This window comes from Heteronotia binoei, chromosome 12, assembly GCF_032191835.1.
Source record: "Heteronotia binoei isolate CCM8104 ecotype False Entrance Well chromosome 12, APGP_CSIRO_Hbin_v1, whole genome shotgun sequence".
In the NCBI taxonomy this organism is placed as follows: domain Eukaryota; kingdom Metazoa; phylum Chordata; class Lepidosauria; order Squamata; family Gekkonidae; genus Heteronotia; species Heteronotia binoei.
Genome location: NC_083234.1, coordinates 32,554,278 through 32,572,697, shown reverse-complemented (window position 1 = coordinate 32,572,697; position 18,420 = coordinate 32,554,278). Strand labels below are relative to the sequence as shown.

The 18,420-nt window shown below is 42.3% G+C and overlaps 1 protein-coding gene across 2 annotated transcripts in view; it reads right to left on the bottom strand.

Annotated features, from left to right (window-relative positions):
* Nucleotides 1–18,420, bottom strand: part of UNC5D (unc-5 netrin receptor D) — a 558,897-nt gene that overhangs the window by 292,117 nt on the left and 248,360 nt on the right. For both annotated transcript variants that reach the window (XM_060251212.1, XM_060251213.1), the window contains exon 2: nt 8,234–8,452. In XM_060251212.1, the coding sequence (XP_060107195.1) occupies nt 8,234–8,452 (219 nt within the window). The remainder of the gene's footprint in view (nt 1–8,233; nt 8,453–18,420) is intronic.

Genomic DNA, 18,420 nt, shown 5'->3' with positions numbered 1-18,420 from the left:
GAAAGATTTCTGACTTTAGTTCCCCAACCCCCCACAAATTTAATGGATTAGTTATATATGAGGCAGTATTTCTGCATATTTAAAATTGCCACACAGACACAACTAAGTTTCAGTGAGCTGCAATAAAAAGGTAGAGAAAAGAATCAAAGGTCACAAGGAGGAACACTGAAACCCTGTCAGGATCCCACTCTCTCAGTTACTAGACTGAACTGCTGTGATGTTAAATACATACCAGGCATAGGCACTGGTGGAAAAGGAACCTGACTACCATGGTCTTAAGTGGGGGGAGGGGGGAAGAATTCTGATGGAAAAGAAAAAAAGAGTCAGTCAAAGCCAGAGATCACAAGGGAGATGGATGAAAAGAAGAGGCAGCAACCAGAGCTGGCTATGGCAAAAAAAAAAAACCCCAAACTCCTGAACTAATATGTATTACTTTATTTTAAAATCTACTTTTTGATCCAGAGAGATCAAAGATGCCTTGTATAAACTAGTAAAGTACAACTGAATTGTGATGCATAGCTTATTTTAAAAAAACCCCAGAGAGTCAGTATGGTGCAGCAATTAGTGTGCCAGATTAGGATGTGGGAGTCCCAGGTTCAAATCCCCCACTTTACTATGGAAGCTTGCTGGTTGACCATTGGCTAGTCACCCACTCTCAACCTAGCCTACCTTACTCAGTTGTTTTAAGGATAAAATAAAGAAGGGAAGAATGTTGCAAGTCACTTTGGGTTCTGACTGGGAAGAAAAATGGAGTATGAATGTGAATGTAGTAAAATAAAAAGTAATAAATGATTTTTAAAAAATAAGGATCAAACCATATAATATTCCTCTCTTTAGCTCTTCTGGTATCGCAGTAAGGACTCCAACCAAGGCTTTTTTGTGTGTGTGCAGAAAAAGCCCAGCAGGAACTCATTTGCATATTAGGTCACACCCCTGACACCAAGCCAGCCGGAACTGCGTTCCTATGTGTTCCTGCTAAAAAAAAAAAAAGAAAGTGCTAACTCCAACTAGTATGAGAATCAAACGTATCCATCACATTGTGCGCCCTCTCCCACTGCAAATCACCCTACTGCTTTGTTGTTCAGTTGCACAGTTGAGTCTGACTATTTGCGACCCCATGGACAAAGTCATGCCAGGCCCTCCTATCTTCCACCATCCTCCGAAGTCTGCTCAAATTCATGTTTGTTACATCAGTAACCCTACTACTATGTTACTACAACGTAGGATAGTTCAGTTTGAGTCCAGCAGCACCACAGAGCCCAACAAGAGTTTTAGAGTGTAAGCTTTCAAGAGTCAGAGCTCCCTTTGTCAGATAGGTAGAAGGAGTATCTGCAGGGATCCCAAGACAGATTTCCTCATCATCACCACTACATTTCTTTCTGTCAGTTTGTTTTTGTTCCACTCAGTCATCCTGGCTCGTTTACACCTTCAGAAATGCTGACAACTCAGCAGCCACTGCATAGAAGAGAAATGGAAGTGCCTACTTCATTTAACACCACCATCCACAAGGATTAACAAAGCACCCATCCTTGGGAAAGAAACTCTTATCTTTTAACATAATTCTGGAGTCTGCTTTTGCATGGACCACAGATATATTGAGATCCTATTTTTAGACAACTTTTAAAAAAAGCAATAAATATACAGTTGTTCAGGATCCAGGCATCTTTTTTGCAAAGTTGTGCTTCAGTGGCAAGCCTATCTCACATTCCCAGAAGTCAAAGCTAAGCCTCTTGTGGAAGTGTGATTCCTCTCTGGTTTGCACATCAGTTGTCTCTGTTCTCAAAGAGGTAGAGTGGCAATTAAACCATTTAGACACTAAGAATGATTGCCCTTATTGATTGATCGACTGACTGATTGAAGATAAGGTGGTAAATATCAAATGGGCCTTGTTCACATCATCTATTCTTCCTCTCTCTGTTTGAGCACCTCATGCATAGGACTACTTCGACAATTTGTTTACAACTTAAAAGCAGCCATATTTCATATAGGGTTTGACCCCGCACAGCGGGGATATTCAGCTGTTGGCACATGCTCCTAATTTACTAGCCTGCTGGACTTGCACATGAGTCAGGGTCATTAGTGGTAGTGGGTCATGCTCATGTGAAAATCAACTAAATTCAAAGATGTGTGCTGTCAAGATCCAAGCAGTATTTATACCTTAAGCCAGGAAGTCACCCTTCCCCTTGAGTAATTTTCTCCTGCTGCTGCTACAGTAATTCACCAGCTACCAAGAAGTGGGGTTTTTTTGTGCACTGTGACACTAATGGAAAATTCTGTTTTTCAATTTATCTATTTTCACACGCCCATTTATTTAATAGTTTTAGTAGGGATATTTAGATGACAGGAGCACAGGTATTTACTTGGAATGAAATGCTACCTCATATGAACATTGCTCCCTTGCTTTGTGTATGCAACAAATACAAATTCATAACTGATAAGTACACACACACTTTATTCATATGCCACTTTTCTCCTCAATAAACACCCAAAGTGGTTTATAGCATTCTTCCCATCTCCAATGTATTCTCATGATAACAGGTTAGACTGAGAGTGTGGGACTGGCCCAAAGCAAGCTTTTATAGCAGAGTGGGGATTTGAAACTGGGTCTCCCAGATCACAGTCTGACATCTAACCACTACACTGTAGTGGCTCTCAAGAATGCCAAGGCTACCCACTCTACTTTGAAACTGAGCAGGGATTAGAACCTGGGTCCTATGTTCAGAGGGAGCCCCATGGCACAGAGTGGTAAGCTGTGGTACTGCATTCCAAGCTCTGCTCACAACCTGAGTTTGAAGGCTTAAGGTTGACTCAGCCTTCCATCCTTCCAAGGTTGGTAAAATGAGTGCCCAACTTGCTGGGGTAGATGACTGGAGAAGGCAATGGCAAACCACTGCATTAAAAGTCTGCCAAGAAAATGTTGTGATGTGATATCACCCCATGAATCAGTAATGACTCGGTGCTTACACAGGGGACTACCTTTTACCTATGTTCAGACCCCATTTTGTCTCAACTCTACTGACTCCTCTTAGTATGTACTATGAATGCTCCATGTTGTGCAAGAAGGGTCAATATGCTCTTTAAGTACCAGTAAATCTGGGACTGGAAAACATTCAATTATTACTGCCTGTAGACAGACTCCAAATATGCCCATGTCAAGATAAGGAGGAATGTCCTTATCTTGTCCCTTGTCAAACAGATTTCTTTGTTCAGTCTACATCTCAATAAAAAATTAAAAAGGAATATCAAGCTGGGATACTAGAGAGACCACATAGCATCAATTGCTGGAGCAAGTGAATTAATCTGTTCTGAAGCTTAGATGCCTGTAGGCTGCCATGCCTGTACTGGTAATTTAAATGTGGATAATTAAAAGGCAGAATGTTATTCTCCTACTGGGGGGGAGCTGATGATTAATTGAAACTAAAATGTCTTTTGTATCACCGTCCCAGCAACAGGATTAAATAATATTCTGATTTTTTTTAATGAAGAAGCAGGTATTGGGACACTAAGGCAACCTAACAAATACAAATAGCCATTCCCTTCAATATGTTTATTAATAATTATTAACATCATTATCAGAAACAGGAACAGAAAACTCCAGGACACTGCAACAGTTGCTTTCTATATAACCACCTGGGAAGAAGGTCTTGCATGAAATGAAATGCTAGACCATATAGACCTATTCAGCACAAAGATTCCTGTAGAAATCTTCCTGATGACATTTATGTTAAGAACATAAGAGAAGCCATGTTGAATCAGGCCAACGGCCCATCCAGTCCAACACTCTGTGTCACACAGTGGCAAAAAATTTTATATATACACACACACTGTGGCTAATAGCCACTGATGGACCTGTGCTCCATATTTTTTATCTAAACCCCTCTTGAAGGTGGCTATACTTGTGGCCGCCACCACCTCCTGTGGCAGTGAATTCCACATGTTAATCACCCTTTGGGTGAAGAAGTACTTCCTTGTATCCGTTTTAACCTGTCTGCTCAGCAATGTTATTTACTGTATGCATATTCAAAAACTTTCTCCTCACACTGCCTGGGAGGTCCTTCATTTTATACCCACCGCTCTCTTTGCATCATTATCATACTGCAACAGACACTGCTGTTATTTTTAGGTACTGTTATTATTCTGTTAAACTCAAATGTCAGCTTAAGCTTACATATAGAATCATTGGTTCAGTGCTGGAAGAAGAGACGGAACTAGTTTGGATAATGATGAGAATTTAGAAATGTAAGAAGGTGCATGTATTTGGGGGGGGAGGTGAGCACTGAGCAACTGATGGATGCCTGTACTGGCAGGATGTACGTACATTCACTAGAAGGTGTGAACAGGGCTCTGGTCCCATTGGAAACAGGAACATGGTTCTAGCTAGGGGTGTAATGTCATGGAATGTGGTTGAAACTTTGTGCACCACCTTCTAATTCCACTGGTTCAGGCTTCAAAGGATGTATTCTATTATCCATAAGTTTTGCATTTTTCCCCTGGCTCTTTAGACTTTGATAATGAGCATATATGTTCTGTCACCCCCTACCCTACTGACATTTTGGCTATCCATTCACTTTTCTCCCAAACTTCCCATTAAGGAGCTTGGGGCAGCATACATTGTTCCCACCCTCATTTTCTCCCCCAGGTAACCCTGCTTTTTGTTTTGTTTTTTAAATTATTATAAAGGAGTGAGAAATGATGTAATTGTTACTTGGGGGAGGGGAGCTGGGGAGAATGTACAGATCACTGAAAAAGGGGATATCTTTATTTCAATTATAACAATTGAGACTGGGTGTTGAGAGATACCAGTTACACATGATACGCATGTACAAGTGCTATATTTTGTTTTAAACAAAATATACACATGTATTTTGTTTTTAAATTTGGAGGGGGGCACCCTGTGAAATATATTAGGTAGTTTAGAGAGTGACTAGCCTAACATTACCCAGTTTCATGTCTGAAAGGGTATTTCAGTCCAAATTCCCCAGGTCTTAGACTGATACTCCCAACAAATACACTACATGACTACCTAGTGTTTAGGTTGCTTGTGTTCTCTTACTGCTAATATCTCTATTTAGATAGTTCTATCTTAGCACATTCTGCTATTAACTCAAAATAAATACAATACAGAGAGAGAGAGAAACCCAGATCTTCATTAACCATGCATTGGAAGGAGGAAGATATTTATTCCCATATTAACACAGAAGTGGTTTAGAAAGTAAGGGTTATACATATTAAATTCTTTTCAAACTCAGATGCAAGTAAAAATAATAATAATCAGGAACAACATTTTAAAAATGTCTTGAGTAGAAAACCTTTTCAGAATCACATCTTTTCAGAATCTGTCACACGCAAATAGATTATTCCCAGCACCCATTTAGAATATTTGACAATTTCTAATTGCATCTTCTTCCTTCTCGCCCCCAATCACCAGTCTCCATTCAATGGGGATTTTTGTTCTATGTGAGAATGTTCCAGCCACCTTATTATTTCCAAGGCACACAGTTGCCTAGCAATCTGGGAAGTTAAGGTGGAGGGGGACGTTATGACAAAACAGAGTTGTGAAATTACAAGGCAGCACAACCGTTAAATTGGTTTGCAACACTTATCAAGATGTTTCTAAATAAGAAAGGATATAGAATGGGCTGGAAGCCCGATAAAATCTGTGGATCATTTCTCAACATCCTCACAATTCCTCGCTTTGCAGATATGCCATTATTGCAAAATGGAGTCCTCTCATTTAACTTCATTAGCTGCCAAATGTTGATATGAGAGACACAGTCTTTGGTGGGACAAGTCGCTGGGGTTGGTGGAGCAACTTCATGGAGAAGCTTTGTGGAGATTTTCTCCAGCAAGTCTCCAGAAAATGATGCAAAAGGTGACACTTGAGGTAATTTTGTAAATTAATCATGTCTGAATTTGATAGGAGCTTTTTGAATAAAAAGACAGGGTGCAAATGAAATAAACAAATGATGAATGAGTGGGGTCAACTAGTGATTAAACAGTCAACTCAGTCAAATAAGTCTGCAAATTACCAGTGATCCCAGTTAGATTTTGTCCTTATCAAACAAAGGCAGTGTCTTAAGAACTATTTGCCATCCAAAGTTAACTTTTTTTTCATTAATACCCAAATTTAGCTATCCAGAAAGGAGACCCTAAAATGCCCTGAGCCTGCTTCAGTGGGAAGGACACGATACAAATCTAATAAAATAATAAATAAATAAAATTGGAGAGAGAGAATAGGATTTTCCTGATGGTGGAACATTGTACTTCCAACCACTAGTTCCTATGGCTTGTGGAATAATGTTTTGCTTTGCTTTTTAAATACAAATAATTTGTATGATTTTTATTGCATTTTTCTACCCCATGAAATTCCTTCTGCAGGTTTCCAGAGAGACGGTGTATATATAAAAAATAAAATAAATAGCTAATGGTACCCCCCCTGATTTCTACAGACTTTGCAGTAAGCATGCCACCTAAAGAAATAACCAGGTTTGATATCACAATGACCTGCACAATTTTTCTTTACTTCTGTTTCTTGCCTTCAAGAAAACTTTATGCTCCTGATCAGCTGACTGACTAGCAAAGTGCTGACCTCTTCCTGGGGAGGCCTGTCACAGCTGAGCACCCTTGGACTGGCCATCAACACATTCAGGGAGCAAATCCTCCTCTTTCTTTGGAAACTGAAACTGAACAGCATCTCTTCCTCAAATACATAATTACATAAGAACAGCCCTGCTTGATCAGACCAGTGGTTCATCTAGTCCAGCATCGTGCCTCACACAGTGGCCAAACAGTTCCTATGAAGGGCATAGTGGCTGAGACCTACCATTGATGTTGCCTCTTGGCTCTGGGTTTCATTGATTCAGTGTCTGTGAATGCTGAGGTACCCCTCAGTTACTATGGCTAGTAGTCACTGATATTCCATGAATCTATCTAATCTTCTCTTAAAGCTGTTTATTTCTGTGGCCATCGCTACATCCTCTCTGCCAGTGAATTTCACATTTTTAATCACTCTCTATGCTGGTACAACCAGGCTGGGTACCCCTGCTCCCTCTACGCATACATTCCAAACAACATGGATAGCTCAAGGCTGGATCTTGACACTGCAAGACTGCTCTCGGTCCAACAATCATTCTGCCTACATAGAACATCTGAAAAGGATTAGAATCCTGGTATGCTGTGTTGGTCAGCACTAGAAAAACAACATCTGAGCCCAGTAGCACCTAAGACACCAATGAGATTGTCAGGGTACAAGTTTTGGAGTCAAAGTTTTTGCAAGTCAAAGCCAATTTGGTGTAGTGGTTAAATGTGCAGACTCTAATCTAGGAGAAATGGGTTTGATTCTGCCATGTTTCTGCCTGCACCTCCTGGTATGACCTTGGGTCAGTCATAACTCTCTCAGAGCTGATGCTCTCAAGAGCAGTTCTCAGAGAGCTCTCTCAGCCCCACCTACCTCACAAGGTGTCTGTTGCAAGGAGGGGAAGGGAAAGGAGATTGTAAACCACTCTGAGACACCAAATGAAGAATGGGGTATAAATCCAATCTCTTCTTCCTTCATCATATAATCTTGGTGGTCTCTGAAGTGCTGCTGGACTCGAATCCAGTTCCGTATCAACTACATGTTCTTATCCATTGCACATATTCCTTTAATCCCAAATTAAGATCTAGCCCCTGATTACTGATATCTTCATCCATCCACCCAACATATCTTGTTTTTTTGCCCTGGTTTGTGTTGCCCTGTTGGTTATAGAATCTATCATAACCCAGGTTGACAGCTCTGCTTTGACAGCTGGTGATCTAGCTGGCATGCTAGGTCACAGTGACCTTATCAGCAGGCTGGTTTGAGCCGGCTGAGGACAGGTGAAGGAACCTGCTGAGTCAGCATGACACTGCACTGCCAGGATTGGCTGACTGAACTATAAGTAGACTGTGTGTGCAATGCACAGGTCTCTCTTTGAGGGTTGGCTGGCTGGCGGAGCATTTTGCCTGTGTGATCAATATATTGGACTGCACTAGTGAGCACGTATTGTATATTCTGTAAATACACTACTTTGGCACTAGCTGCAGGTGTCTGGCTGATTTCTTTCCTGGAGCTCTGTGTCGGGCACGTCATGAAGCTCACTCTGCTAACTCCCGCACCGACATGCCCCTCCTATACTCAAACCACCAAAAGGGATTTGCTTGAGAATGGAAAATCTTTTGGGAACACACAAACACACACACCATTCTCCCTTACCTGTGCTTTCATCCATGCTCTCTTCTGAGACGTGCTCATTCTGGTGGACCCATTCCCCATTGCACTTGAAAAAGATCTGCATGGCAGGCACAGCTTTGCAGCGCAACACAATAGGATTGCTTTTAATTATGTATGCATCATCCGGCTCTTGCATAAAATGGGGCAGTGTCCCAGGAGCAGATGGGATAGACTCGGGAAGGGCTTCACTATTGTCATTTCCTAAAAAAATACAAAAGAAAGGACGTCACATGATGGGGGTTTCTTACCAATCCCCATTGAATGTCCAGTAGCTCTCAGTTCAGATGAACTACTTTAATCTAGATGTCGGTTACAATCACTAGGATTCAGATGATGCTGAAAATTCCATGCAAGGCCAACACTAGATTGCTTTGGGTTCTGTCAATATAACATTACCATATAACAGCTATTCAACAGCATGATCGTTTTGCTTGGTGATACTTAAGTTATTGCCAAAGAGAAATTAGTAAGTTTCCCACAAGGTTTTCTTTTTTGCCATAATCATATGTAAGACACTGTGTCATCCTTACACGATTCTAAGCCCCTGGACTTAAAGGAGTGCACTCTGTTTAGGATGGCACTGTAAAAGTAACAATCTGCAGCCCTTACAGACTCATTTAATGGTTATTTTCCCCCCTTTCCAAAATGTATAAAGATCATAAGAACCCTGCTGGATCAGAACAAAGGTTCATCTAATCCAGCATCCTGTTTCCCCAGTGGCAAACCAGATGCTTCAGAAAGTGCATACACTTTAGAGAATTATGAACATTTGAAGCGGCTTTATACCGAATAATACCACTGTTTCTCCTAGTCCCATACAGACTACTTCACTGCTTCTCAAACTTTAGCAAGTCAAGGTTGCAATTTTTATTCCATCTATTCCATGGACCCAAGATGAATAGGGGATTGGAGCACCTTCTCTGTGAGGAAAGGCTGAAGAGTCCTGGACTTTTCAGTTTAAAAATTAGATGACTAAGTGCGGGGGGGGGAGGGGCGGGCATGATAGAGGTTTATAAAATTCTGAAGGGGATGAAGAGAGTTGACAAAGAGAACTTTTTTCTCCCTCTCCAAAAATACTAGAACTTGAGGACATCTAGCAAAGCTGATGGGCGGTAGGTTCACAATGGACGAAAGGAAATGCTGCTTTACACAGAGTGCTTAAAATGTGGAGTTCAGTGGCAGAAGATCTACATAAGAACATAAGAGAACCTATGCTGGATCAAGCCAAAAACCCATCCAGTCCAACACTCTGTGCCAAAACCAAGGTGTCATTAGGAAGTTCACCACTGGGGTCAGAACTCCAGAAGCCCCACCACTGTGCCCCCCCCCCTCCCTGAGCACCAAGAATATATCACTGCCCCAGCCAGTGTTCCATCTATACCTTGAGGCTTAGGGTGTGCACTCAGTATAAATCAAGTCAAAATACCCAATAAATACTTTCAGTACTTATTCGGTATTTTCTCAGTTCATCACCAAGGGGGCTAGTAATTTGGCTATTCAAAAATGGTCACCTTGAAAACTTTCAGGATTTTTCAGGATTGCCACATAGCTGAAGTACTGGGAGAAATCGCCACTTCAAGAAGGCATTTAAAGGAACTGCAAGTCCCTGATATGCTTTCAGAGTTCACTCCGTTTGCAAATGGCATTTAAAGGGTCCATGGTCCCTTTAAATCCCTTTAAATGATTCATCCCTTCCACTGAAAACAATGGAAGATGGGGGCAGCTCTGTTGGTCAGTCCAGTTTAAACCAGGCTGTACAGCAGAGCCCCAGCAGAGATTGCAAGAACTCTCACTGCAGGATCAGATCCTGGGTGGGTTCTGTTGGACAGTTCTGGATTTTGCTAGGCAGTCCAGGTTGGACCAGGCTGCCCAGCCAAGCCCCAGCCAAGCTCCAGCCAAGCTCCAGCCAAGCCTGCGAGGAGAAGCCTCAGCTGGGGCTGGCTGCTTTCTGCAGCTCAGTTTCAACAAAGCTGCAAAGAGGAGCCAGCTTAGGATCAGCTGGGGTAACAGGAGCTGGTAGCTCCATACACCTCAGCTGGGGCTAGCTCCACTCAGTTGGAAATGAGCTGCAAAGAGGAGTCAGAGCAGGATCAGCCACAGGGTGGCAGGAGCTGGCAGCTCTGTGCACCTCACCTGGGGCTGACTCTTCTTTGCAGCTTGGTCTCAATAGAGTTGCAAAGAGGAGCAGCCGAGGATGTGACTTCTGCAAGGCATGGAGGCAAAAGAAAGGCATTTAAAGGGAACTTCCGTGCAGTGGGTGAACTTCCAGTCAGCAAGTCCTGAATGAACTTTGTGTTCCTGCTCAAAAAAAGTCCTGAATGTATTGTTTACAAATATTTTGTTGCACAGAGACACACATTAACACAGTGAATATCCTTGTGCTGTAGTGGCAGCTGTTGCTGAAGCACTTTTTTAAAAAAAATCTTCACAGGCAATCTGATCTCTAGTGGTCAGTCAGAAGCCCTGCAGGCTGAGGGACCTCTGCTCCATATGTTTATCCAATCCACCCTTGAAACTATCTATGCTTGTAGCTGCCACCACTTCCTGTAGCAGTGAATTCCATGCGCTAATTACTACTTGGCTGGAGTACTTCCTTTTATCTCTTATCTGTTCTAAGACTACTGTTCATTAATTTCATTGAGTGTCCATGATGTCTTGTATTGTGAGAAAGGGAGAAAAGTATTTCTTTCTCTACTTTTTTATCCTATGCAGGGGTCATTTTGCAGAAAAATAGATGGTGGAGCTCATTAGTATAACTCATTAGCATATGCCACCCCCACCCCCCAGCCAAAAGAAACCCAATGCAAGAAAGGAGAGCCCTGGGCAAGTGAGACCTGCTTGGGCTGGCTAGAGAACCAGCTAGCCCAAACAGGCCTCACTTGCCTGGGACTCTCCTGGGCCGCCCCCCAAGTCAAAAGGCCAGCAAGCCACCCGCTGCCCAAAATCACATAAGAAGTGGAGAAAGGATGGTGCAGGCTTTTCCAGGGGTTAATGAGGGCTGCTGGGGGTGTGGCAAATCCCGTTGGCTGGCTGGCTGTGCACTCTCCTAACCCAGGGATCGTTATGCAGCTGCACCTGCTATTCAATGGACAAGGTAGGTGGGAAGGAAGAGGGGGAACCCTCAGAAAGGTTCAGGAGCTGTACTCCTGTGAGCTTCTGCTGAATCTGAGACCTGATCCTATGCAGCACAATTTTGTAAACCTCTTTAAGATCACCCTTAATCATTGTTTCTCTAAACTCAAGAGCCTAACCTCTTTAACCTTTCTTCATAGGGAAGGTGTTTCATCCCCTTAATAATTTTAGTTGTCCTTTCCTGTACCTTTTCCTATAATATTTTTTGAGGCACAGTGACCAGAATTGTGCACAATGCTCATCTTCCCACACCCAAGTGACAAAAATACGGCACCAATGAGCAGGTCAGGGATACACCCCCCAGCGACGTGGGGCATTTTGCTCAGCCAAGAAGGCAAAGTACTTTCTAAGCCGTGATCTCCAGAATAGAGATCGACGGATGGCAATACACCCTCATCGAATACCAACGAGCTTCTGCCTGTAAACATTTAATAATTCTTGATGGTGCCAAATGGTCACCACACAAAGTGAAAAAATGTCCGCCAGCTCAGACAGCATACCAACTGTGGCAGCTAGTGCCTCAAACTGCATAGCCATCTCCATTTTTCAATGTGGATAAGCAGGGATCGGGAAAGACGGTAATTTCCAGCAAATTTATTTATTAACTTCCAACCAATCAAATGGTACGTGGAAGAATCGCTGTGTATGGCTGCGGTCACACGTCCCTTTTAAACAGCCATTAACGCGCGTCCAAATAGTCTAGCATTTTCTTATAACAGAGTTCCACGTTCAGACTTACCGGCAGCGTCCCATTCAGGTGCATATCAATCCCATCACTGCACGATCAGACAGTCTTGAAATTGTGGGCAACCAGTCATGCGCAGAAGAGATTTCAGGCTTTGCAAGCGAAGGACTTTTTTCAGTGGTTTTAGGTGCATGCACGTTCCCAACATACGCAGCGATTCTTCCATGTACCATTTGATTGGTTGGAAGTAAATAAATAAATTTGTGGGAAATTGTCATTGTCTTTCCCAATCCCTGCTTATTGACATTGAAAAATGGAGATGGCTATGCAGTTTGAGGCACTAGCTTCCTAATAATATATCTTCAGTGAGCTCAGTGAGTGGTTGTAGCAATCATACCACTCAAGCCTTGTTCCATCTATGCTGGCTCCCAATTTGCTTCCGGGCTCAATTAAAGGTTCTTGTATTGAGTTTTAAAACCCTATAAAGCTTGGGACCAAGCCAAGTGACTCCTAGCACTGAGATACAGAGGCTGACTGCCTCTGAACAGGGAGGTTCCATTTAGCCATCATGGCTAGTAGCCACTGATAGACCTTTCCTCTATGAATCTATCTAATCCCCTTTTAAAACTGTCTATGCCTGTGGCCATCACTACATCCTCTAGCAACGAATTCCACATTTTAATCACTCACTGTGTAAAGAAGTATTGCTTTTTGTCTATCCTGAATCTACTGCCCATCAGTTTCACTGGATGCCCTCAAGTTCTGGTATTTTGAGAGAATGAGAAAAAGTTCTTTTTGTGACAACTCTCTCTGCCCTGCATATAATTTTATAAATCTTTATAATGTCTTCCCTTAAGTCATCTCCTTCCTACACTAAAAAATCCCAGACTCTACAGCCTTTCCTCGAAGGGAAGGTGTTCCAACCCCTTAAACATCTTGGTAGTCTTCTACTTCCACCCCTGACATGAGACCCAGACCTCAAAGAGGCCTACACCCTATAGTTTTTCCATTCCTTTGTTGGTAGCAGCTGTTTCAAAGCGGGAACCAACTGACAGCCACAGTCTCTAATATTTAAGAGCATTGCCCACTTCCTGAAACATAAGGCAGATGTAACATTGGGTGATGTTGCTCAGAAGCATATAAGTGGCACGTTAAAGATCCACATGTAGTTCCCAAGCCATTGAGTGAGGATTAAAATCTGAGACTCAGGAAGTACTTTCTTTGAGATGTCCAGTACATTTGATAGCATGGGGAAAACTCCAGAGACATGGCTTGATGCCCCAAAGGGCTTTTATTTCTTCTGTCCTCCTAAACTCTCAAGGACTTTTTTCTTTTTCTTGGTAAAGGAAACGTCACAGCACTAACCTGAGGTTTGCTACAGCTATTTTAATTGAGTTGAATGATGCTGCTGCCATAAAAGCTAAAATAAAATCAACTAGCGATTCCAAGATGAGCTGTCACCACCAGTAGGCCTTTTACTTAACAATTTAGCAGGGGGACTCACAACTCAGAATAGCTGAAGCTATCCTGGGGGACTAATTGATGGAGGAAAATTAAAGACAGCTGCCATGAATAGTGGGGAGGGAATTATAAGCAAGAGGGCACAATTTGCAGGAAGCAAAATCTGTGTGACAGAGAACAAAAACCTGACAAAGAGAAATGAGTTACAGATTTTTTACTCTGGAGAATTTTGATACCCACATATAATCTCCACAACTCATTTTGATACTCAGATATATTCTCTACAGCTCTCCAGCCAAACAAAGCCTAATAGATGGGTCAAGCTCTGTTTTCCTGGATTTCTGTTGGATTTTGTTCTTCAGGAAGTGAGGGAGAGTTCTAAACATAGAATGCCTTGCTGGAATCATTGTCAGACTGCAGCTTGTGAAAACAGAGGTGACTAAAGAGAAAAGGAAGCTCTTTGGTGGGGCAACTGCTGATGATTCTGTCCTTCTGTTGGCAATGCCTCAGCAGGAATATACAGAAGCCTCTTGGGGAATCAAGAAAAGCAAGAAGTGAAAATAGACCATAACTGACAGGAAGAGAGGGAACCAAAACATTACAGACTATGGAGAAAGAAGACTGAAACAAAGTAGTATAAAACAGAGGTGGCCAAACTGTGGCCCAGGAGCCACATATGGCTCTTTCACAAAAACTGTGGGGCTCTTAAAGCCCCCATTACCCCATTGACTGGCTTGGAGAAGGCATTTGTCTCTTTCAATCAGGCATCTTGGAGAATGTATCTAAAGTTAAAGTTGTCCTTCCTTCCTTCTTTCCTTCCTGTTGTCTTATGGCTCTCAAACATCTGCCATTTATTTTATGTTAAGCAGGTTTGTCCACCCCTGGTATAAACCAACAATTATGCTTGATGATCCACAGAGAATTGGCACATGTGGGACATTAACTACAATGGAAGGAGAATGTGTACCATGACTCTGAGGCTTATAAATAATTAGAATGGCTTAGATGCTTCTTGGCAGTAGTTAGGATACTAGAAAAATGGATGATTCAAAGCTTAAAGGCACTTGATGACATTAAACATTTTAACTGCTATTGCTTCGGCTTAGTTGTGTACTAATTATGATATATTGGCAGCACATATCATATCTTGCTATTCCAACATTATACTTTATGGCAGCTTTACAGCAGTTTTGCAACCCTATGAGTCCTCAGAAGCTCACTAGCTCACCCATCAGCATCCAAATGCTGTTACATCCAAAGAACAGAGAAGGAACTAGGCCTGAAAATGGACAAACTGTAGAATGAAGACTCATTTCCCCTTGACTCATCCAGATCATTTTAGTACCTACACCATTTCTATCTTAACACAAAACGCTCCTAATTTTTATTGTGCAACATTTACAACACAATCTCTGTCTGAATGCCTGCTCCCAGCATACCTGTAGCATAAGCAAACTAGTGAGAACTTCTGCGATGTCCACTTAGGGCCTCTCTTCAGTCATGGTGGTCTTGGTGCTATTGGGTCTGCTGGGGAAACCCAAGTGCCAAAGGGAACACATGGATTTCTCCAAAAAGCACTCCCCCATGACTGTTTCAGGTCGGAACAATGGGGGGGGAGAGGGATTGAAGCCCCTTTTCCATATGCACCGTGCACATGTGGGCAACAAACACACAAGAACTGAAGAGACCCTGATTCCCAGGTGACTATGTTACATCCAACACAAGGTGGGGACCTATAAACAACCTGTGTACTCCAAAATATGTGAAGGGGCCTGCTGCAGCTGCCAGTTCAGATATAAAGTATGGCTTGTGAGTCTTTAACAGTACAGAGCACAGGTGAGACAGAGGTGCCTCTTTTATCTTGCCTCCCTCTGGTCCACTGCTCCAGACACTTACCTTGATTCATTTCTAAAACAACAGACTGTAGAAAGGAAGGCAGGGCCGGGGGAAAAGGTTTCTCATTCTTGCCCCATATGCTTATTTCATTGTTACATTAGTCCCCGTCCTCTACACATTAGCAGGGCAGGCATGAAAAAAGAAACCAAGGACTGCTACTGACATATCTAACTTGACCAAGGGAATCACTATTAAATCACTGTTAGGAAAAACATAGCTGTCTGTACCCTCTTAAGCCACAGAAGTCAGTTTTAGTGTAAACACCTGCATATATCTTTAAGAAGGAGCTGTGGGGACATCGTCATATGATTTAAATTGTGTGCACGCACTCTTTAATATATTGTTAAAATGATGCAGTTCACCCATTTATGACATACCAACCTATAATAAATACCACATCCCTGTAGGCTTTATTAAATTTGTGCGTTAGAAGGAACAAAAGGCATTAAAAAGATTTTATGCAAGAACAAAAAGTCATACTTCCATCAGTGCCTTGAGCGACTTCTAAGTTGTACATTCATGCTTATATGTGCACAGTTCAATCGTGCATGGATGAAGACAGGGGGAAATATGCAGGGAAAAAGTAATAATCATGGAATTGGAAATCAGGCTTTCTAATTCATCCATAGTCCTAAGGATTTCTTCCTATCGGAAGCATTTTTCCCCCATCATTACCAGGATGGATTCATCACCATTATGCTAAACACAGCAAAGCAGGGTCTCAACTGAATTGAAATTCAGATGATTTATTTAACATTCACATTTTTCATTTGATTTTGAGGAACTGGATAAAAAGGGTACAGTCTAAGCAGGCCAGGGTGAAGCTGCTCTGTAATCTTAATACAAGTTTAACAGCTCAGGATGTTTATCTTGATTATAAAAACGACTATGGATGTGGCTTGGTGGTAGAGAATCTGGTTTGCACTGAGGAGATCCCACATTCAATCCCTGGCAAATCCTTTTGAAAGAATCAGGTAATAGGTAAAGCAAATGTTTCAGCCTGGGACTCTCAAGAGCATCTGCTAATCAGATTAGACAATACTGCCCTCAAGCGATTAATGCTCTGAGTCAGTATAAGGCAGCTTCATCTGCATATACAAGAGCCCCAAGTTCTTCTCTGGTTGGAAAAACACTTGAACCCTGCCTTATAGAAGTGCTGGTCACAAAATCAACTCTCTTGTAGCCACCTCCATCAAAGTAACAACCTTACAACTGCGGAACATACGGTAATTTTAATTTGAATACCTATAGCTAACACTTGGCTTGTTGGTATGAACCCTGCCCACATTCACCAGCCTGGTTCATAATGGTGTAATGCTGATATCTCAAAGCGCAAATTACAAGCATTTATTCCTAACAAAGTTTTCTGCCAGATGTCCTACTTTGCAATAAGGCTGGAAGATTCACCAGATTCGCCCACAGTCCCTTCTCAGATTCTGCAAGTGCTTCGGGTCCAAGTATGCTGCCTGGACATCTATCCAGCTGTTGCAATAATGTGCAGATCATCAGTATAACAAATGTTATGAGGTCACTTGGGTCTTCTCAAAAACACTTTATATGTTGAGCTTTCTAAAGAGCTAGAACACACCCACACAAACTTTCCCCATGGTCTGAATGGAGTACAATTAACAGCTTCCAAATGCCTGCTACTTGGCACTGCCCAAGTGTACTAATAAAGGAATGACCATTATGGAAAGATCAGACTTAGAGTTGCTATTCCTCAGATCCAGATGAATAATCCCCGGTTTTGGGGGTTTCTGCCTGCTGCTGGACACCTGCTCAGTAGGGGAAACCCAACCTCAAAACAGAAACAAAGCTGCACAACATCCCTGGCACAATGTCATCATGTGGCAAACTCTATGGTTTTCTGCCAATTTAACCACAGAGTTTTGCCCAAAAATCCACAGTGGTGGCCCCAATATAATGGCGTCACTTCGGGGCGACATCATCGCATCATGCGATGCCCTTTCTACTCCCGGGACACCCCTCAGCTCCCCCTGCTGTTGCAACAAGGGGACCTGGAAATCTTAATCAGACTAGAAGAAGCTGATGTTGTGACTTGTGAAGTCCTATGGAGAGGTGAGACTGGACGAGGCTGCATCATGTAAGGAATCCACCAGGAATTTACAAGATGGCACAAACAAGCCACACTGCCTCAAGCACCCAGGCCCCAAGATGGAAATAACAACTGATCTATTTTGTAGAGTTGGTGCAAGCATAATATTCATGATGTGCTTTGAAAGCATTATACAAATGTTGAGAATGAATGAAGCAGTGGTTCGAATGAAGCAATTCTGGAATGGGAGTGGCTCAGGTTTAACCCAGTCATCTGTGAAACTCACTGGTCATGCAGCACATTGAGTCTAGCCTACTTCATAGTGTTGTTATGAGGACACGGTAAAAGAGAGGTAAGCCACAAGTTTCACACTGTACTCCTTGGGGTAGGCTAAAAATTGAACTGGTCAAGTTATAAAGCATGATCAAGATTGCACGTGATTTTTCAATTTATAAAACCCTGTGGATTTATATAAATTCTGTGTCAAAGTAAACCCCTCCCCAAGTCCAATTTGATGACCATATCTGGCACATTTCTTGTTGTTAGGGTTGATAGATCTGACCCAAGAAACATCTGGGAGCTTTGGGGGTGCAGACTGGAGCAAGGTTGTGACAAGCACGATTGAACTCCAAAGGGAGTTCTAGCCATCACATTTAAAAGACCATGCTCCTTTCAAATGCCTTCTCTCCATTGGAAATAAGGATAGAGGCATCATCTTTGGGGGCTCATGGAATTGGATCCCTGGTCCAATATTTTTTGAAATGTGAGGGGGGGGGATTGAGGAGAGGCACCAGACGCTATGCTGAAAATTTGGTGCCTCTACCTCAAAAAACAAGAGCCCCAGATACCCACTGATCAATTATATACCATTATACCATATATACCATTATACCAGGGGTGGCCAAACTTGCTTAACGTAAGAGCCACATAGAATAAACG